General features: G+C 41.5%; 1 protein-coding gene across 1 annotated transcript in view; it reads right to left on the bottom strand.

Annotated features, from left to right (window-relative positions):
* Positions 1–22010, bottom strand: part of ECPAS (Ecm29 proteasome adaptor and scaffold) — a 99574-nt gene that overhangs the window by 29625 nt on the left and 47939 nt on the right. The window contains exons 19-26 of the mRNA XM_056848216.1: positions 20675–20894; positions 18577–18668; positions 16630–16764; positions 15427–15592; positions 14027–14199; positions 12227–12328; positions 3139–3262; positions 747–892 (exon numbers count right to left, since the gene is read on the bottom strand). Coding sequence (XP_056704194.1) covers positions 747–892; positions 3139–3262; positions 12227–12328; positions 14027–14199; positions 15427–15592; positions 16630–16764; positions 18577–18668; positions 20675–20894 — 1158 coding nt within the window. The remainder of the gene's footprint in view (positions 1–746; positions 893–3138; positions 3263–12226; positions 12329–14026; positions 14200–15426; positions 15593–16629; positions 16765–18576; positions 18669–20674; positions 20895–22010) is intronic.

Genomic DNA, 22010 nt, shown 5'->3' with positions numbered 1-22010 from the left:
ACTTTCAACCCTGGCGTGAGGCCTGCACCTCAGGGAGGCTCATAGCTTATTTGTTCTCCTGGCGACAGCTGTTTCAAGGTGAGAACTACCAGTCAACCACAAGCTCCACCAGGCAAGTGCCTTACCCACCTACCCTTCCCCATGTTTCAGGAGCCATATTGGGGGACAGTGCTTAGAAGAGCCACAGGTGGCATGTCAAATTCAAATTCAAATACCTTTATTAGCATAATACAGATTGTAGAGAAATAAATAAATAAAAGATAAAGAATAAAAACTTTAAACAGAGTCTGAATATAATTCAATCCTCGGTGTTGTGGTCCTTCTTCAAACTAAGTGCTCATAGATTGAACACTGTCATCAGGAATCTTGCCACCTTTTCAGTGATCTGTGAATCATGGTTGGCTAGTAGTGGCAGGTCAAAGAACTACACATGGCACCTGAACCACAGAGTATCACTGCCTTATGCAGTCACGTGAGTTTTGGGGAAAGGTGCTTGTCCACAGAGGCAAAGTTTCCACTGTTTGTTTGTTTTTGCTCAGCAATACATAGCAGTTCAAGAACAGAAAAGCCAGAATACATAAGGGGGAAAGGCACAAAGGACGAGAGGTGTGAAGAAAGCAAGAAGAGATTACAAAAAAAAAAAAGACTTAAAAACTAATCAGAATAAAAGGGGGGGACAGATTGAGAGAGAGAGAGAGAGAGAGAGGTTGAGAGACAGAGAGAGAGAGCTTGGTTCATCTTCCTACCTTAATTTCTTTGTGGGTGCTCAGCTTCTTCACCAGCGATAAAAGCCAGATGCAGGCAGCTTGTCTTATGTGAGGGTTGGAGCTGACAATATGTTTATTCAAAATAACATCCAAGACCCAGGGCACCACATCATTAACTTTCACATCTGTTGCAATTCAAGAAATGGGTGGGGGGGGAGAGAGAGAGAATTGAGACAATATTATTACAGAATGAAAGAAAAGATGGGGAATTTGTCCACGCTTATTAGGCTCCAACTTATTCAGTGGTATGGCCCTTGTCCAAGCAGCCTACAAACAGGCATAGAAAAAGCTGCAACATTTCCCCAGGATTATAGTGGGGGAATAAATCAGGCCTGGGCTGTCTAGGACCTGAGCAGCTGAATACTATACTGGCAGTCTGGAACACTTTTAACAGCTAAGTACCGTATTTTTCGCTCCATAAGACGCACTTTTTTCCTTCTCAAAAGTGAGGGGAAATGTGGGTGCGTCTTATAGAGCGAATGTGCGCACAGAGCCGGCTGGGCATGCTGGGAGGCAGCCGGGGAAAGCTGCCTCGCGCCGTTCCAGCGCGCCCAGCCAGCTCTGTGCGCCCGCCCAGCCCGCTCTGTGCGCTTGCTCGCCTCCCAGCTGGGAAGCGGAGGGGGGGCGGCTTGGCGTGCCCGCCCGCCTCCTCCCCGCCCGCTCTGAGCGCTTGGCGCGCCTCTCCCGCCCGGCTCCTCCCAGCTCGCTCTGAGCTCTTGGAGCGCCCGCCCGCCTCCTCCCCGCTCGCTCTGAGCGCTTGGCGCGCCTCTCCCGCCCGGCTCCTCCCAGCTCGCTCTGAGCTCTTGGAGCGCCCGCCCGCCTCCTCCCCGCCCGCTCTGAGCGCTTGGCGCGCCCGCGTGCCCGCTCCCTGCCCGCGTTTTTAGAGGAGGAAAACAAGATTTTTTCTTGTTTTCCTCCTCTAAAAACTAGGTGCGTCTTATGGAGCGGTGCGTCCTATGGAGCGAAAAATAAGGTATATAACCAGCGAGGGCTTCAAGCATGCTCAAAGGGTGAGGCCGGATCCTGCAAGGGGGGCCTACCTACTTTTGTCCCCTGAGTCCGGTGTATGCTTTTTTGCCCTACCTTCAATCTGCAACCAAGGCAGAGAACTTGACTATGCCCGAGTTTGCAGCTTGCAAATTTGCATGTTGTGTGAAAGGGGGCTTTGATCGGGCAAAGCATGTCAGCTTAGTCACCACTTGACCGTAAAACTGAACATGGGCTTAAGAACCATTAAATCAGGTGCAATATCAAGCAATTAAAAAAACACAAGAGTAATATTTAGATGCTCAATTAAATAAAAACACACTCAATCTTTAGCCAATTCTTAAGCCTTTGCTTAGTTTGAAACCAAGCTTCACCTAATTAAAATTTTATTTCACCCCAAGTGCAAATGTAGACACTGAAAAATTAAGCATAATCTATTCCCTGCTGCTGTGCGTGGAAAGCACAAACTTGGAATTCCCAAATATATATATTTGGATGCTTGGCAAATGTTCACTTGCAACTTTTCCTCCTATCAATCATGAATAAAATCTCCTCACAACTACATTTGAATTATAAAGAACTTTTCCAATATGCAATTTCCGTTGTCAGAATTGTATTTGCTAGATATTGGAAATCCAATGCAACTCCTGACATTACAGAATGGATTGACAAACTTTTCGACTTTGCGCCGATGGCTAAGATAACACAACTGGTGAATCAGAAGTCAACTGAAGAGTTTGAGTACAAATGGCAACCTTTTTATGTTTACTATGCCAACAATTCATAAACATTTCTAGAAGGTAGAGAGTATTTGTAGTGAGAGCAGAAACTGATGTCTTAAGAGTATGTAATGCTTAAATTTTTTGAAATGGTTTCTAATTTAAATATTCTATAACCATGTTACAATTCTAGAAGGTAATCAATCAATTGAAATATTTAGAATTGGAAATGTTTAAATAACTAGAAAGATCTTAAAGGTGTTTTAGGCTACAGCATATGAACTGAAACTTGGATAAATCTGTTATTTTTCATTTTTTTATTAATATAGTTTTACTAAGGCTCGGAAGATACAATTTGTTTTATCTTGCCTTTTCCCCTATCCCTCCTCTTCTTTTCTGTATCCCTAAGTTTTGCAATAAAAAGGTTTTTTAAAATGAATAAAATCTCCATGGCGCTGCCATAAGAACATGGGATTGGACACAGGCTTACTTCTGGAAAGGTACAAAACATTTGGGATTAGAAAGTAGGATTGGGGCAGGTGACAGAGGTCATTAGCTCCCACTGGTATCAGTCTGTTACTTATTCAGGGGGGAAATGGAATAAAACCTTGTGCATGCAATCGACTGAGTCAACATTTTCTAGATCTTCCTACACTCAGACCTACCAGCCGGAGGGGTATACTCTTCTTCAGCCACCATCCATGCATCGCGAGCAGCTACGGAGCTGGTTCCTATTGCAGCACTAGTTATAGCTTCGCCGACAGTGAACTGCAGTTCAATTTGCTTGGCCTGAAAGAGAAAGCAGAGAAAGCACTGACAGTTCTCCTTAGACAAGAGACCAGTTCCAGATATCACAGAGTGCCAAAGGAACAAGGGAGGCACGGGCTTCTTGGATGAGGGGTTCAAAGCAGTTCAGAAGAAGCTGTCAACTCATTCTAACATTTAAACCAACCATACTTCAATGCTGAGTCTCCCCCACCCCAATACAACTTCACAGTTCTCATATGTGGTTTTGGGGGAAATGTTCTGGAACTGGCAGGGATTTTGCATCGGGTTCCATCTCAAAGCAAGAAAGACCCTTGGGGAGAAACAAACCATTTTAACAGAGGCACAATGAAGACAAGTCAGGAGCCGGTGAAGCACAGTGCCAAAGGCTGAAATCCTAAGAACGTTTTTCTGGGAGTAAGCCTGAATGACTAAAGTGGAACTTACCTCAGAGTAAACCTGCTGAGGATTGCTCCTAAAGGGACTGAGGATACTACTTCAAATATCATTTCAGCAAAAACTCATTAGGCGGTCTTAGGCAAGTAACACTCTCAGCCTCAATCTCCTCAACTAGAATATGCGGTTAATACTATGGCCTACTTTACAGTACTGTTAGAAAGAGTACTGTGGTGATATACATGAAGTGCTGTCAACACAGAAAGCACTACAAACATAAATGAAGAAGTGTTTGTTTTTTATAGGCCGACTTTCTCTACCACTTAAGGAAGAATCCTTAAATTAAAAATAAAATACCGAAGGCACAATCCCAAACCATTCCTATGAGAAGGAAAAATGGGAGGAGCCTAAAGAGGCCAGGGTGGCTCCATAAACAGCTTTTTAAAGAGTTGAGAAATAAAGAAGACTCATTTAGGAAGTGGAAGGAGGGCCTTATAACCAAAGAGGAATATAAGCAAATAACTAGTGCTTGTAGGGAGAGTGTTAGGAAAGCTAAAGCTCAGTATGAACTTAGGCTAGCGAGAGATGCTAAACGCAACAAAAAAGGGTTCTTTTCCTATGTACAGAGTAAGGGTAAAAACAAGGACAAGATAAGCCCATTGTGTGGACCGGAAAGTGAAATTGTAACAGGAGATGAAGAGAGGGCAGAACTCAATTCCTACTTTCCCTCAGTTTTTTCTTGTGAGGGAAGTGGTGCTCAACATGGCATAAACAGAACATGTGATGAGGGAAGGGATTTGCAGCCTAGAATTGGCATTGGGGTAGTGCACAAACACCTGGTTTCTTTAAATGAAACAAAATCCTCTGGGCCAAATGAATTGCACCCAAGGGTACTCAAAGAACTTGCAGGTATAATTTCCGCACCTCTGTCCATTATTTTTGAAAAGTCTTGGCAAACAGGTGAGGTGCCAGAAGATTGGAGGCAGACAAATGTTGTCCCCATCTTCAAGAAGGGGAAAAAGGAGGATCCGGGTAACTACTGACCGTCAGCTTGACTTCTATACCAGGAAAAGTGTTCGAACAAATCATCAGTCAGTCAGTCCTTGAGCATTTAGAAAGGATGGATCTGATCACTAAGAGCCAGCATGGGTTTCTCAAGAATAAGTCATGTCAGACTAATCTTATCTCCTTTTTTGAGAAAGTTACTACCTTGCTGGATCAGGGGAATGCTGTAGACATAGTTTATCTAGATTTCAGTAAGGCTTTTGATAAGGTTCCACATAGTATTCTAGTTGCCAAATTGGGAAAATGTGGTTTAGATCCTATTATTGTTAGATGGATCTGCAACTGGTTGACAGATCATACCCAAAGAGTGCTAGTTAATGGTTCCTCGTCCACTTGGAGAGAAGTGACTAGTGGAGTTCCGCAGGGATCTGTGCTGGGCCCTGTGTTGTTCAACATCTTTATAAATGATTTGGATGAAGGAATAGAGGGAATGCTTATTAAATTTGCAGATGATACTAAATTGGGAGGGGCAGCAAATACGGTAGAAGACAGAGCCAAGATGCAGGATGATCTTGACAGGCTGGAGAAATGGGCTAGAACTAATAAAATGCACTTCAACAAAGACAAATGTAAAGTTCAAGTACTTGAAGGGCTGTCATATAGAGGAGGGTGCCGAGTTGTTTTCTGTTGCTCAAGAAGGTCAGACCAGAACCAATGGGTTGAAATTAAATCAAAAGAGTTTCCGTCTAGACGTTAGGAAGAATTTTCTAACAGTTAGAGCGGTTCCTCAGTGGAACAGGCTTCCTCGGGAGGTGGTAAGCACTCCTTCCCTGGAGGTTTTAAAGAAGAGGTTAAATGGCCATCTGTCAGCAATGCTGATTCTGTGACCTTAGGCAGATGATGAGAGGGAGGGCATCTTGGTCATCTTCTGGTCACTAGGGGTGTGGAGGGGAGGGTAGTTGTGAATTTCCTGCATTGTGCAGGGGGTTGGACTAGATGGCCCTGGTGGTCCCTTCCAACTCTATGATTCTATGATTCTGATTCTATGAATCAAACTGGCTTACAATCACCTTCCCTTCCCCACAACGAACACCCTGTGAGGTAGGTGAGGCTGAGAGAGCTCTAACAGAGCTGTAACTAGCCCAAGGTCACCCAACTTCATATGTAGGAGTGGGGAAACAAATCCAGTTCACCAGATTAGAGTCCTCCACTCCCTAATTACTGCTCTTAATCACTACACCATGCTGGCTACTTAAATGCTACTTAATTACTTAAATGCTACTTAATCACTATTAGTTGCTTCAGAGGAAAGAGAAGCACATGAAACTGAAAACCTGATTAGATGATCCAACAGACAATTTAAAAGAAGAGATACACTGCCACAGGGAGTGGAACATGGAAGGAAAGCATGTCGACCTGTACACTACTGTATTTTTCGCTCCATAAGACCCACTTTTTTCCTCCTCAAAAGTGAGGGGAAATGTCTGTGCGTCTTATGGAGTGAATGTGTGTCCTGAGACGGACCCTAGCCCGGTCCATCCGGGGCAGGAGCCGAGCAGCCCGGACGGCCCGCAGAAGCCGGGGAAGACCAACCACCTGGGCGCGCCGGAACGATGCGAGCAGGCGTTCCCCACCCTGACGGCCAGCTGGGAGGCGGGCGGGGCAGCACAGAGCTGGCTGGGCGCGCCGGAACGATGCGAGCAGGCGTTCCCCGCCCCAACGGCCAGCTGGGAGGCGGGTGGGGCCACACAGAGCTGGCTGGGCGCACCGGAACAATGCGAGCAGGCGTTTCCTGGCCCGACGGCCAGCTGGGAGGCGGGCGGGGCCGCACAGAGCTGGCTGGGCGAGCCGGAACAACAGAGAGGAGGCCGAGGAGGAGAGTGGTCAGGAGTCCTCTAGCTGACGTCAGTCAGAGTGAGAGACCCTGGCTTCCTTTTTTTTGTCAATTTTTTTTATTTAAAAAGATTTTTTATTATTTTTTAATAATATCAAAACAATATGTATTATATTGATTTAAAAAGATGTAAACATTACTAATTTAATCAATACCAAAAAAAAGAAAGAAAAAAATTGACTTCCCCACCATCCTCCTCTATCCGTTTATACTCTTAGTACTTCCCTTTGCATATATTTTCTAATTTAATTCATTCTTTATCCTGGGATTATATCATATACTACAACGTTTAAAACTAATAACACGCTTATATAAACCTGTACATTCAAATTAATTCAAATCCTTGGATATTTTCTAAGTTAAATTCATTTCCACAGTACATTCTCCATGCCTCCCATTCCCCCACAAATCCCCCGTTGTCCTTTTGATTTAGTAATGCTGTCAATTTAGCCATTTCTGCTAGTTCCATCATTTTATTTATCCAGTCCATCTTGTTCGATACTTCGGACATTTTCCATTTTGCTGCATACACCAATCCTGCTGCTGTGGTGGCATATACTAAAAAAGATCTCTGAGTTATTATAGTATCTGGTACAATACTTAGCAACATCATTTCTGGTGTTTTGGGATGTTATGCTGTAAAATCAATCTAAGTTTGTTATAGATCATATCCCAAAAGTTTTTTGCTTTTTCACATGTCCACCAAATATGGTGAAAGGAACCAACTTCACTTTGACATTTCCAACATTTTGACGACATAGTTCCATACATTTTTGGTAATTTTTTTGGAGTCAAATACCATCTGTATATCATCTTATAAATGTTTTCCCTTAATGATTGTGAAAGCAAAAGCTTCATATCCTTAGACCACAACTTTTCCCATCTATTCAATGGTATATTATGCCCCAATGTCTGTGCCCATGTTATCAGGTTTAATTTGGTCTTGTTCTGTATAATTTGGTCTTGTTCTGTATAAATCATCAATAGTATTTTATACATCTTGGAAATTAAATGGTCATCTATATCTAATAATGCCCGTTGCAATAGTGATTTATCTTTTGTAAAACCTATTTTCATGTCTTGAGCAAATACCAATTTTATTTGATAATATTGAAGCCAAGTCAAATGATCCTTCAGTTCTTTATATTCTTTTAGGGCTACTCGATTACCATCCCATAACAAAATATCCTGATAAGTTATAAAGGAGGAAGGTCGTAGTGGTCGCAATGTTAACATTTCTTGTGTCGAAATCCATAAAGGTGTTCTAGTCTCCAAAAGGTGCTTGTATCTTAACCATAATTTTATAATAGAAGATTTAACAATATGATGTTGGAAAGTTGAGTGATTCCTAAGTTTATCATACCACAAATAACCATGCCACCCAAATCTGTTGTCAAAACCTTCTAAATCCAATAGTCTCGTATTTGTTATTTGTATCCAATCCTTTAGCCATGCCATAGCTGAAGCTTCCGCATACAGTTGAAAATGTGGTAAGGCAAATCCTCCTCTTTCTTTAGAGTCCACTAGGTATTTATAGGCGATTCTAGTTTTTTTACCTTGCCAAATAAAGTTCAATAGGTCTTTCCTCCAGACATCACTGTACTTTTTCTGTGTGATTATAGGCAAATTCTGAAACAAAAACAACAGCCTTGGTAAAATGTTCATTTGAGTTACTGAGATGCGACCCAGAAAGGAAATATTTTTATTGGACCACGTTATCATTTCCTTCTTCACCTGTTCCCATAGTTTAACGTAGTTGTTAAATATTAAATCTTTACTTTTGTTTGTAATCCATATACCTAAGTATTTTACTTTATTAGCTTTCTCCCATCCTGAAGTGTTTGCGAATGCAGTTTGTTCTTCTTTTGTTAATTTTTTAAATAATACTTGAGTTTTTTCTTGATTGATCTTAAAACCCGAGACTTCTCCATATTGTTTCAATATCTCCAGCAGTTTAGAAATAGATTGATTCGGATTATCCAATATAATTAACATATCATCTTTAAATTCATGCTTCTTTACTTTAAGACCTTGAATTTCTTCCGATTCTCTTATTTTACAACACAATGTTTCCAAGGTTAAAATAAAAAGCAGGGGAGAAAGTGGGCATCCTTGTCTAGTTCCTTTTTGAATTTCACCGTTTTCAGACATAGATTCATTAACCAATATTTTAGCTTTTTGTTTATTATAAATAGCTTCAATACCAGTTCTAAATCTTATACCAAAGTTCATTTTTTCTAATACCTTTTTCATGAAATCCCAAGAAACCATATCAAAAGCCTTTTCCACGTCCAGGAAGATAAAGGAAGCTTTGCTTTGATTATTCATTTCATAATATTCCATTGCATCTAGTAAGATTCTCAAGTTGTCTTTTATTTGCCTTCCTGGAACAAAGCCTGCTTGGTCTTCATGAATCAATATTTTTATAATTTGTTTTAAACGATTAGATAGTATTGAAGCATACATTTTGTAATCCACATTTAACAAGGAGATCGGTCTGTAATTGGTTACCTTTTCTTGGTCTTTCCCTGCTTTATGTATCAAAGAAATGAAAGCATGAGACCAAGTTTCCGGAGAGAGTCCCGTATCCAATATTGTGTTACAAACCTTCAGGAAAGGATTCTTTAAATCTTCTTCGAATGTCTTAAAAAACAATGCTGTAATTCCATGTGGGCGAGGGGTTTTATCAATTTTTTGTTTAGTTATTGCATCTTCCAGTTCTGTTGTAGTTATAGGTGCATCCAACACATTTTGTTGTTCAGAGGTCAACCCATTGATGTTTACTGATTTCAAATACTGAGTCATCTTTTTTTCTGAAATCATATCTTTTTGATACAGTTTAGTATAAAAAGAAATTCTTTCTGAATATCTATTGTAGTGTAAACCGGTCCCTTAGTCGACTGTATTTTGCTGATTATCTTCTTCTGTGTGGAGTCTCTAAGTTGGCCAGCTAAAAATTTACCTGGTCGGTTAGCATGTTGGCCAGCTAAAAATTTACCTGGTCGGTTAGTATCTCTGTTTGGCATATTTAATATTTTTATTCATTTCTTCCATGACTACCAGGTTTAGTTGATGTTTAGCCATCTTAATCTTTAACTGAATATTTTTCTTTTGATCTTCGTCAAACTCCAAAATAAGTTGTTGTTCTAAGTTTTGTAATTCCCAAAGTATGTCATTTGTTTGTTGTAATTGTTTTTTCCTCCACGCAGTATGTTTCTGAATCATAAATCCTCTCAGGACAGCCTTGAAAGCATCCCATATCATATTTAAACTAGTTTCTCCATTGATATTAATCTCAAAATAGTATTTAATGAGTTTATGTAATTCTACTTTTATATCTTCAGCTCTTAAAAGTCTATCATTTAGTCTCCATCTAAATGCTTGTCTGTTATTCCATTCGAAAGAGGCCGGATTGTGATCAGAAAATGTTCTAGGAACTACATGTATTTTACGTAGCTGTGTAAATATTGATTTACTTGCCCAAATCATGTCAATACGGGAGTGTGATCCATGTCTTGCGGAATAAAACGTATATTCCTTAGAAGTGTTTCTTGTTCTCCGTATGTCCTGAATTTGTAACTCATCCACCATTTGAAAAAATGATTTAGGAAGACAGCCTTCATTTTCAGCTATAGCTTTTGTCTTGTTATCAATCACACCGTTTACAACTCCATTAAAATCCACCATTAATAATATTTGTTTATCTGCATGCTGTAACAGGATATCATGGAGTTGTTTATAAAATTGAGTTATACCTTCATTAGGTGCATATATGCCTACCACTAAAGTTTTTTGGCCAATGTGGAATAGGTAGCTATTGACTTCACCAAAGATTCTCTTGTTCGACCATAGTCCTCAGATAAATTGCGCAGACGCAGGTTTGGTTCTCTGGCTTTTAAATCCATCACTGCTAATTGATCCTTTGTATTGTCATCTTGTTGTTGCACTTTTTCAAATTGTTTGTCATGGTTATCCACTTTTTTCTTGATTTCCTTGTAGTCTTCTGTCATTTTCTTAACTGATGTGCCCATTGTCTTCATATCAGATTGTAATGATGAAACTTGCGTCTTCATCTCCTGTACTTCTTTAGTTACCATATCCAGTTTCCCTGCCAGCATATCAGCCAATTTACTCACTTGCACTTCTTGTTGTTTAGAAAGCTGTTCCATTTGTTTTTCTTGTTGCTTGGACATTTGTTCCATTTGCTTAGTAAAAGTATCAGTTTGTTTGGCTATAAGGTCTTGTAGTTTTTTATTTTGCTTTTCCGTTGCCATGTCTGTAGAGGGTTTAGAAATTGCAGGAGTATGCAAAGAGCCAGATCGTGGTCTTAATACAGACATGTACAGCTAGCAAAAAGATCGAGATTTAGGCAGGTTCAGATCAGTTAAATTTCCAGCATGCTATGTCAACTGAAACCTCCAAGCTGTTTCGCTGTATTTATTTTTGTTTTAGTCTTTAATTTGGTAGAGAAAATCAATTTAAAAGTTTTTGGGTACCATAGAGTAGATGAGACGCTCTAGCTCGGCTTAGACAGGATGTAGGAACTACCGTGGACCTTCTGCCTTTCCTTTTTATGGTTATTGAAGAGGGACAGGTTAACCTGTTACACCAGGAAGCGGGATTCAGGTCCTTCGATGGTGGTTTTGCAGCCGGTATTCTCTGTCTTTACCTGTTGCCTGTTGATTGGTACCTCTATGATGCCACGTAGTCTGAGTTCTTTGCCGCAGCAGCCATTATGAAGAGGAGGGTCTAAGGCGACTTCCTCTTTCTTTCTCCGATTTCCCAGCTTTTTATTGGAGGCCAGTATGTCATTTCAGTTACTCCTTTGTTTAGTCTAGCATGCCGTTTAGTCTAGCATGCCGTTTATTTAATAAGCCTCCTGCCGATTATCCGCATATATATTCATAAGTCCAATAGTTCCAAAGTTTAGGGGAGGAGGCAAGGATCCCCGGTTAACACAGTCTTAATATGAAATTGATTTCAAGATAGAAAGCAAAGGGGGTTCTTATCACTCACTTGGATTGCAGAAGATGAGGCTTTCACTTTTAAAGCTGGTTACTTAGATGGTATAGGGTAAGGGAGAACGAAGCCTTTAAGCCAAAAGAAACGTCTGCGGCGAATTCCAATCCCCTCACGCCCGCGGGACAGACATTCAAGCCTCTGGGAGTCTTAAAAAAGCACTCTCGGAGTAGCTCAGGAGTCAACCGCTCTTCAAGGGCAGCAGGAGTAATCATGAGTCCCGATCCACTGTTTAGGCATCGCGGGGGGTGTCAAGCCCCCCAAATTAGACTTTTTTTGGGTCTCAAGCCGGGACAGCCCGGTGAGACAGAGCGCTTCGGTCAGCAACCTTACCGGAAGTTTTTAGAGACCCTGGCTTCCACGGAGGAGGAGAGCGACTCAGATTTTTTCTTGTTTTCCTCCTCTAAAAACTAGGTGCGTCTTATGGTCAGGTGCGTGTTATGGAGTGAAAAATATGGTATTTCCTGTCTCATCTAAGAAGCAAAATCAGAACCTTAAAAACCTGCTGCAAAGGATGGTCCTTTAAAACTTCTAAATTTAATTGTTAAGTATACAAAATCAAGGACATGTGAAAAGCAAAATTAAAGCTTGATTTTAAAGGTTAGCGCACAGTACTGAATACTCATTTTAGGCAAAACCTTCTTCATGTATACAGAGTGGTATTAGATCATTACCTCCACGGAATCCATTAGGCCTTGCAAGAGTACCTTCTGGTGAGGAAAGTCTCCATCTCCTACTGGGAAGTACCCAAGTGTCTGTATAGCTCGTTCTTTCATCTGAAAGAGACAGAGGAGCTCATTTTCCCACTTAAACATGGCAGAGATTTCACATTACCAGCTACAAACTCTGTGTAGGAACCAACATAAATGCAACATTTCTGATTTACTACTATTTTTTAATGTGCACTCTCCACACCTGTTGTGCATGAATTCTTCCCCTTCTCTCCATTTTCTGTGAAAGCTAGGTATTGTTGTTAATGATAACCATGGTCAGTCTGCTTACTCTTAGCTATGGTTGCTGTGGTTTAAAGCTAACCATGGTTAGAGTAAACACTAGTACTGACATAATACTGTTTTATAGGGTACATCTCTTGTCCAGGCAGGAAACATTATGTATGTTCAGGGCTAAGATATCATAATGTTCATTCATGTTGAACATTACCACAATGCAAGAGCAGACTGTAAATCTGTCGGCTGGGCCTGTCATTCATTCTAACCAATGAGAAATGCTCAGTTTGTTAAAGCCCTGGATAACAGTCTATATAGTCCTATCACTATACCTGGCATTGCATACAGTAATGCAAGTTTAAAAGGCAGGTTTAAAAGGAGCTTACGGTCTACATTTCAACAGTACAGGAAGCAACAAAGTGATGAGTGAAAAGAGTAGAAAAATATGAATGTATGCATATTCGGTTGGAATTCAAGCTACGAAAGGTGGGTTTTGAAGAAGGGTTTGAAAGTGGGACATGGGTATCACTACAAAGGTTGCCTGGGATTATTATTGTAAAAAATCCCATTCAAACCCAGCCTCAAACAGATCCCTGTAACCACCAGTATTAGTTAGACTGAATTTTCAAAAGCATTCAAGATTGAACGGCAATGGAAGAAGAGAACAGATCACACGGACTGGAACGTTATGCACTGGGTCCTGTATGTGTAGGCCCTTACACAAATGGCTAGCAGGTAAGACTGCTAAACTCCAGGCTGGAAAATTTCTAGAAGTTTTGGGGGTGGAGCCTGGGGAGGCAAGGGTTTGTGGAGGGCGTGAAACCTCAGCAGGGTATAATGCCATAGAATCCATCCCCCAAACAGCCTCCAAAACAGCCTTTTTCTCCAGGGAAACTGACCACTGTGATCTAATTCCTGGCAATCTTCAAGTTCCACTGGAAGATGGCAACCTTAGTAGCAGGGAATCCCCTCTACAAGTCAGCCCGCTTCAATATTATTGACCCTTTGATTAGGGAAATGGGCTCTGGGGATGAGGGTGAATGGACCAAAATTTCTGCTGGGAGACAGCTCACCAATTACTACCCAGGTTGCAAAATATTGTAATTTCTTTGCTGCTGCACGTCGCCTTAATGTACACCCTTAATCAGTGGAATTGTAAAATTGGATGATTCCTAATTTTGTTGGCCTTGGTTGTAAACATCTACTCTGGTCAGTTTCTGTTTTACCTGTTTTATCTGGCATACCTGCCGCAAATAAAATTTATTTATTATTTATTTATTATTTAGTAGCAGGGAAAGGAGGAGCCATAGAGTCTGCCTACACTACATGCCAAAATCCAGAAATGAACCGATTCAGTCAAACGCTGCCTTATCAGCTTATGCTGATTTCTTGATATATTCACTGTAGATGTATCATCAGTAGCTGTGTCTGCACCTTAAGGCTATTTATATCTACTTCACATGGGTAAAGCTTATGTTTAAAGCACGTATGTAAAGAAATAATTACAACCCCGCCACACGATCTTACCTTATTAGTTTCTTTACCAGAAGGAATCCTGGCTAGTAAGCTTTCTACAAGATGGAGCTTTGTGAATCCAATACCTTCATTAGGGATAGGCAGAGGAGCATTCCTGCCAATTTCCCCCAGCGCTGTACAAGCAGCTATTGCCAAAAGTGGTGAGGTACTATCTAAAAAAGTACCTATGGAAAAAGCAAACAGGTTGGCGTAAGATCCCACTTTTAATAAGCCAATGTTGCACATTTAAGAAGCCTCAAATGTCATTAACAGAACACTCCTATGCAGAGTTATTCCAGTCTAAGCTCATTGATTTTGGTGGGCTTACACCGAAGTAACTTCGCATTGGACTGCACTGTAAAGTTAGGTTACTGTGATGTGCTTTACATGGGGTTGTCTTTGAAAATGGTTCAGAAACTTCAGGTTGGCCAAAAGGCAGCTGCCAGGCTCTTGTCCAGTGTGGGATACAAGGATCAGATCATCCCAGTGTTGAAAGATCAGCCCTGGCTACACATTGGTTTCCAGGCACAATTCAAAGTGATGATTCTTACCTTTAAAACCCTAAATAGCTTGAGGCCACGGTACTCAAAGACAGCCTCTTCTCATATTGTTCAGCCCACCAGTTAAGATCTGCCAGAGACAGGGATTTTTCAGTAGTGGCACCTGGCTTGTGGAATATGATTCCCACTGAGGCTCGTCTGGCACCTTCGTTGCTTTCCTTTAGGTGCCAGGCCAAAACGTTTCCATTCACCAAGGCTTTTAATTAAGGGGTTGATTGAAAAAAACCACTATTTTAGTCTGTCACTGGTTTGTTTTTATGGTCTATGCTTTTATTCTGTGCTGGGTTTTTTAAGGCTGGATTTTAATTAATACCTTTTATAATGTTTTGTTTTGGTAAATGTTTGTTTTTATTTGTAAGCTGTCTTGGGCAGTTTCTGGAGAGGCATTATCATTTTTTCTTTATTAAAAAAATTCTTAAAAACAATTTTTGGGGGTCACCAGGATCCAGACACTAATTGGCCTCTCTCCAGAAATGAGTATTATTATAATTGTACGCCTGGCTAGACAACGCCAATAAATTTCTCCTTTTTGGAAAACTTTCCTGTTATATGTGTTTTCATGTCAACAAGCTTGAGAAATCTTGCATAAGGACACACACAAGGAACAGGAAAATCTTATCAAGAACTGAGTGCCAAAGCACCAAAGATGTTGCACCAATTCCCAATCAATGAGCTGGAGGAGAACACTATTATGGTATGAGAATTTTGTGGTTGGCTTCCCAAGACTGCCAACAATGTGGGATAGGGTGAAGGCAGTGAAAAAGATCAGAAGAGAAACTTCATTCCAAGAACCGTGTTGGAATCCATGAGAGGGTCCCCAATACAAGAAATGTAAAAATGGTGTAGACTGACCTATAGTTCCTGTTGTTAACTTGATCAGCTGATCTTGCTCTGGAACAACAATAGTGTCTGGCTGCTCAAGGTCATGCAGTTCTACCATCCTGGCTTTTCTCTTTGACAAATACCGTCCTACTGTGAATCCTAGAGCCAACAAGGATCCGTGTTGCATTTCCAGGTTCTACAGGTAGAAAGTCAACATCTCAAAAGGAAAATTCAGTTCACAAATTGATAAAACATTAACATTTAGAATGCTACAAGTAGTTCTACAAGGAATTCATACTCAATTTTTCTGGTGGCCTTCCTGTTAATGAAGTAACTTTTTGTAATTTTATGCTGGCCATTGGCTGTAACAACAATAAACTAAATGAAGTAACTGGCAATATTTCGACCAGCTTCAATGGGGCTAACGTTTCTACCTTCTCAGCAAAAGAGGATAAATAATTTGCTCATTTTGGTTGGCAATCCTAAATAAGCATCAACAGAGCCCTAGGAAAAAATCTATGGTTAAGTGAATGGTGGCAATCAAAACTTGTTCTGTTTGATTATTAGCAACTGTTGCTAATAAACAAAAAAACAGAACTAAGCGTATATTTTAAAAACCTCATATACGTTTAAATAAATGATAGGAAGAAATGCACAGCAACTCCTCTAGCGCTAATTATTTCAGAGCCATGATTCCAAAAGAAGGGCCTGCTGCTCATGGAATGGGGAAGGGGTCCCCCAATTTCAAATGAATCCCCTTTCAATTGCAGAGCTCCATGCCACATCCCACATAGTTCCCAAAGGTCCCCCAACCCTCAGAGGACCCAGAAAGATACAAAAAGTTTGTGTGGGACATGACCATGGAGCCCTGTTGATTGAACAGAGGTTTGTATGCTTTCAAGTGAACTCATATGGCTAATCCCCTTTTCAAGCAAGCTACAGTAACAGCCATCACTACATCCATCAGCAGTGAATTCCACAATTTAATTACTTATTGACTGAAGAAGTACTTCCTTTTGCATAACCTGAATCAATTGCCCTTCCATTTTCTAGGGTACCTCTGAGTTCTAGAATTATTGGAGGATATACTTTATAGCCACTTTCTCTACCTAAAATCTAATTTTATAAACCTCTATCATATCCCCTCCCATTAATTGTCTTTTCCCAAAATGTTTAATTACCATTAATAAAAATAACATAAAAAAACAAACAAGCAAAGGTAACTGAGGTTACATGGTTATCCTTCGCTGTTTTTATCAGCTGTTGAACCGATGTCTTAAATTCATTCTCTGACACAGTCATCAAAACCACTGAATAAAATAGAGCAGCCAGCTCCCGCATTTCTTCCTTGTTCGTATTCATAAGACTCTGAAATGGTTCAATAGAGGGGAGGGAAGATGTTCAATATGCATCAACATCAACTAGCATTTCATTAATAAATACACATTCAACTATCTAACAGTCCTACTTGAGGCATGATTGCGTCACACCTTCCCCAAAGTTATAACTATAGGAGAAGAAGAAAAAAATGGTAATAGAGAATTCTACACAATCATCATTCCTGCAGCCCTGGCAACACACCTGTATGCCTGTAAGCTCTATGCTCGTTGACAAATCCCTAAACAGACTCCATAGGCAGGAAATCCTAAGAAAGCTGGTTTATTTGGAAAAATACAACAAGTTGCAGAAGCAAGAAAACTAAAAGGACTCTAATGGGAGTGCATTCTACAGAGGATCGTATATATAGAAGAAAGGCTACAAAGTCAGGCCACCTCTGGTTGCTAGGGCAACCCTTCAGTTCCCACAGAAGTTAGACTACACATACAACTCTCCAAACAATAGCATGACAGCATAACAGTTGCGACCTTGGGTTAGCACCTGGCTAAACCACAGTACTCCGTTCTCAGACCAGGCTGGTCCTGACAATGCCACACAAGCAGAATGGCGACAGACACAGCATGGATAACAAAAATATCCAATGCAGACTCAAGCCCTGAGAATCTAGTATCTACCAAGCTTGCTGGGGGTAAAATGTAGATGACTGGGGAAGGCAATGGCAAACCACCTCGTAAACATAGTCTGCCCAGTAAACGTCGGGATGTGATGTCACCCCAAGGGTCAGGAATGACCCGGTGCTTGCACAGGGGACTGACTACCGTTACCTTTTTACTACTAAAACCATTTAATCACAAAAGAAGAGTTGGTTTTTATATGCTGACTTTCTCTACCACTTAAGGCCGTGTTGGCGAACCTATGGCACGCGTGCCACTTCCGGCACGCGTAGCCCTCTCTGCCGGCACGCGTGGTTCCTCCAAGCCACTGGCCTTTCCGGCTCTGCCCCGCCCCGGATGGGGGAGGCTGTAGCCCAGGGGTGGGGACATCATTGGCGGTGGCCCCCAGAGTCTCCCACAGAAGCTGCCGCCATTGCCGCCACTGGAGCGTGAGCGGCCGGCCAGGCGGGTGGGAGAGCGGGGAACAGAAGCCGAGCGCCCACACTCGGCATGGCTGGCGGCTTCTCCGGTGCCCTCTGGGCCTGTGCGGGCGGAGGGGCGTGGCTGGCCGGTGGGTGCGAAGGAGGTGCCCTCTGCTTCAAACCCCGCCCTCCTCAGGCGCCACCCCCAAAACCTCCCACTCATGTCGAAGAGGAACTTGGCAACCCTAGCCTCTCCCTCTGGGCCCCCTCTGGGGGTGGTATTCAGGTTAAATTGCCTCATTGGCACTCGGCGATAAATAAGTGGGTTTTTGGTTGCAGTTTGGGCACTCGATCTCTAAAAGGTTCGCCATCATTGACTTAAGGGATACTCAAACCGGCTTACAATCACTTTCCCTTCCCCTCCCCACAACAGACACCCTGTGAGGTGGGTAGGGCTGAGAGCGTGTGACTGGCTCAAGGTCACCCAGCTGGCTTCGTGGGTAGGTGTAGGGAAACAAATCCAGTTCATCAGATTAGCTCGTGTGGAGGAGTGGGGAATCAAACCCGGTTCTCCAGATCAGAATCCACCACCCCAAACCACCGCTCTTAACCACTACATGTTCTGGCACACAGATCTCCTTCATTGGATTATAGCGATTCTATTCCATTTTAACCACTTTTTCTTCTAAACATTTTTATTTTCAAAAACAAACTTTCTGTCCTGCTTGAATAAAATGCCACATATCTTTTTAATAAGTTTAGCTTACCTTTATCCAATCCATTTTGTCTACAAATCTTGCTGCTAGTTTCTCAGGATAGACTGAGACAACCTCCAGGAGACAATACATTACAGGCAAACCTACATTTTAAAAAAAGGAACAAATAATATCAATTTGTTCACTCACACAGGTATCTGATAATTAAAATAGTTTTGCCTTGAATATCTGATCTCATTTATTGCCTGAAAAGCAAACATGCCAATAACATTCCAAACACAATGCAAACAATTACGTAGGGTTTCCTTTTAAAGTTAAGGGCTGAGGTGTACTTTGCAAGTCAAGCCATATGGTAAAAATAAAAAGCTAGTTCGCAACTCAAACCTGCATCAAAACACTTTGTCATCCCAATTGAAAACTTAATCTGAAGCAACAGGGGTTAGAAAATTATTTCTAAAAAACATGAAATCTAGGATTCTCAGGATACTGAAAAGAATAAAGACTTCTTTTCAGTATCCTGAGAATCCTAGATTTCACGTATTTTAGAAATAATTTTAGAAATAATGTGTCTCATAGAAGCCTCAGAAGCTCCAGGAGCCCAGCTGGACGACACAGTAACTCACAGGAAGATCAGCTATAAACATCACACATGCACAACATTTCAAGCATCAGGACTCATGATATCAGGATGCTCTAAAAAGACTTCCATGTTATTTGGAAGATGTGCCCAGCACTAACATCTTTAAAAGATAATTCTCAATACCAATGACACTTTGCATGCACTGACAAGTCACTTCAGCTGTTGCTAAATGCTTTAGACACCTTGAAGAACGATACAAGCAGCTGAAACCAAGCCAAATCCTTATACTCATGACATACATCTCACTCGGTTCAGGCAAGGGGTGGGGTGGGGTGGGGAGGGAATGCAGTCCAGAGGCAAAACTGCCAACCTCTGAAGCCCAGAAAATATTGATATCTCAAGATCAAAACTAATTTGATTTGGGATTAAATGTTGCAACTGTTGACATAAGCAAATACTTATAACCAGCCTATACCAAAATTAGATCATTACCAAAAAATTGTAATTTGTTGTTGAGGGAAATGACAGACATTGGATCTCCTTTTCTTCCCCTGAGGACAGACACAAAAGTAACTCCAAAATTACATGGCAGGAGGAGAAGTCACACCCTCCTGGACTCACCCACACAGAGCCCAACAGCAGGAAAGATGGAAGAATGACTGGCGCAGCTGCCAAAATCCCGCGATACTGGAAGTGATGCCACTTCCGGTGTCGCTATGGTGAGAGGAAGTGATGTAAGAGGGGGTGGGGAAATCCTAGGGTGCTGGAGGCAGTGGAAGACATGCTGTACAATAGAAATGCAAAGTACCATTGCATATACAGTTAAGCCCTGAGTCTTCTTGTTATGGGGAAGAGAAGTTTTGACATTTCACAAAATAAAAAAAAGAAAGTAGCATTCACAAATTGATTCCTGAAAAGGGCCCTGCCTACTACCAGGAGGAACTTCCTCCCTCTAGTTCTCAGACTACCCCACCTGGACCATCAAAGAACAGCCAACCTTCAGTTTCCATCCTCTTCAGCCAGCAGGTAACCAACCCTACAAAACCAGCCTACAGTGACACATCCTGGAGCCCTTGGACTCGGCATTTCTGAGACCCCTTTTTGGCTCTGGGAATGCGGGTGGGAATTTCTCACAAGGCATGGAATTACACAGTATGTGGTGATAGTCACTAACTTAGATGTTTTTTATAAGGACTACAAAAAAGGATGGATCAAGCAATGGCTGTTTATGTGACCACTATATGGAACCACCATGATCAAAGACCGCATTACCTTTGAATACCAGATGATGGGGACAGACAACTTAGAATATACACCATGGCCTGCTTGAGAGTGCGCAGAGGCAACTGGCTGGCAAATGGAAGCAAAATGCTAAACTAAGCAGACCTTAGTCCAACCCAGCAAGGTAACTCTTATATTCCTAGGACAAGAGCTTCCTACACACCTGATAAAGAAGCTGCATTCATGTTTTGAAATATCACATGAAATACTTGCCCATGAGACATTTTATCAAATCAGTAAACAAAAGAAGAGCTTCTCCTTTCAGTCCTGTTGCTCATGGTTTCTCACCTCCAACACCAGTCAGCAGCTGCTGAAGGAGACTTATGTAGATCTGTACAGGGTTGCTTTCGCCACCTTTCGAGGACGAGGATGATATAAAATGTCCAGACAGGAGATTTCTTATATAGCGGCCGATGGCTGGAGAGTGATCCTGCATGTCAGCTAAACTCTGAGAGGTGGGCACAACGCCAGCACTATGAGCGAGACACATTCGGAGGTACAGGACTATCTAAACAAAAACGAAAAAGGTAACAGGGGAGATGGCAACCCACCAGATGCAGGGGGAAAACTATCATGATCAGTAGGACACGGTTGGGCTCAATTCCCACAGCAACAGTTCCCAGTAAAAGATTCTTTCGTTTCTCTGTGCTGTTCTAGAATGCTCAAAGTGTTTCTCATGTATATGTTGTAGCTGCTCCTTGTAGATGTTACAACTGCCCAGAAAAATGGATCACTGTAATTACCTCCAAATTCCAGCTTAGGTGCAGGAGATGAAAATGAGTGGCCTCCTTGTGAGTTCAAAGCTAAGACAAGATTTAAACAGGGATTTGCTATTTTATAGCTCAGTTTCTTAGTTTCTATACTATATCAGCTTCCATTAAAACAAAAACCTTTGTAAACTATGTATCACAGGGCGAACTTCATTATGAGTTGAGTAATATTTTTAAATTGCTCAGTGTGTTGGAGCTAATTGCTGCTAAAAGTGCTAAGCCATTTGTAGATCGAGTATTATTATGGGCACTTGTCTAGTTGAATTCAAAAGGACTTTAAAGTGCTCAGCTTTGGCTAGATCATGCACAGGGCCGTGTGCCAGGCAAAACTATGAACAAGCACAGGAAAGTGTGGAATGTGGTATGCAGCAGGGAATTCAGCTGCCCATCAATCCTTGCTTCTATTATTCAATGCACACACACACCCATACAAATTTCTGGTCTTTATAGTTTTTAAAGATAGGCTTGAACAGGACAATGCCTGGTGAAATCACAGAAGTAAGAGGCATGAATGAATAAGATTTCCAATTGTCTGTGGACTGGGGCTTCAAAGTCTTACATAGTTTCCTGCCCTTTCTCCATGAGTAGCAGAAATAATTGTGCAAGACAGTTAAAAAAAAATGAAAATTATGCAACCGAGAAAAATTGCGCAGATTTACATAATTCATTCGGGTTACTGAATACAGCTTTTCTTGCTAATGAAGTTTGGCTTACTGTAATGCATAACTGTTTTTCTAGTAATTCCGTACACATAACCATAAATGAGCACTCAGCGTACATCCATAGTGTTTCGAGATTTCATTTTTTTTTCTGAGCACAAGTTCTGAGAACACGTTCTAGAACTGTCTCTTAAT

This window comes from Euleptes europaea, chromosome 4 (genome assembly GCF_029931775.1).
Source record: "Euleptes europaea isolate rEulEur1 chromosome 4, rEulEur1.hap1, whole genome shotgun sequence".
NCBI classification, from domain to species: domain Eukaryota; kingdom Metazoa; phylum Chordata; class Lepidosauria; order Squamata; family Sphaerodactylidae; genus Euleptes; species Euleptes europaea.
This window is presented reverse-complemented; position numbering and strand designations above follow the sequence as displayed.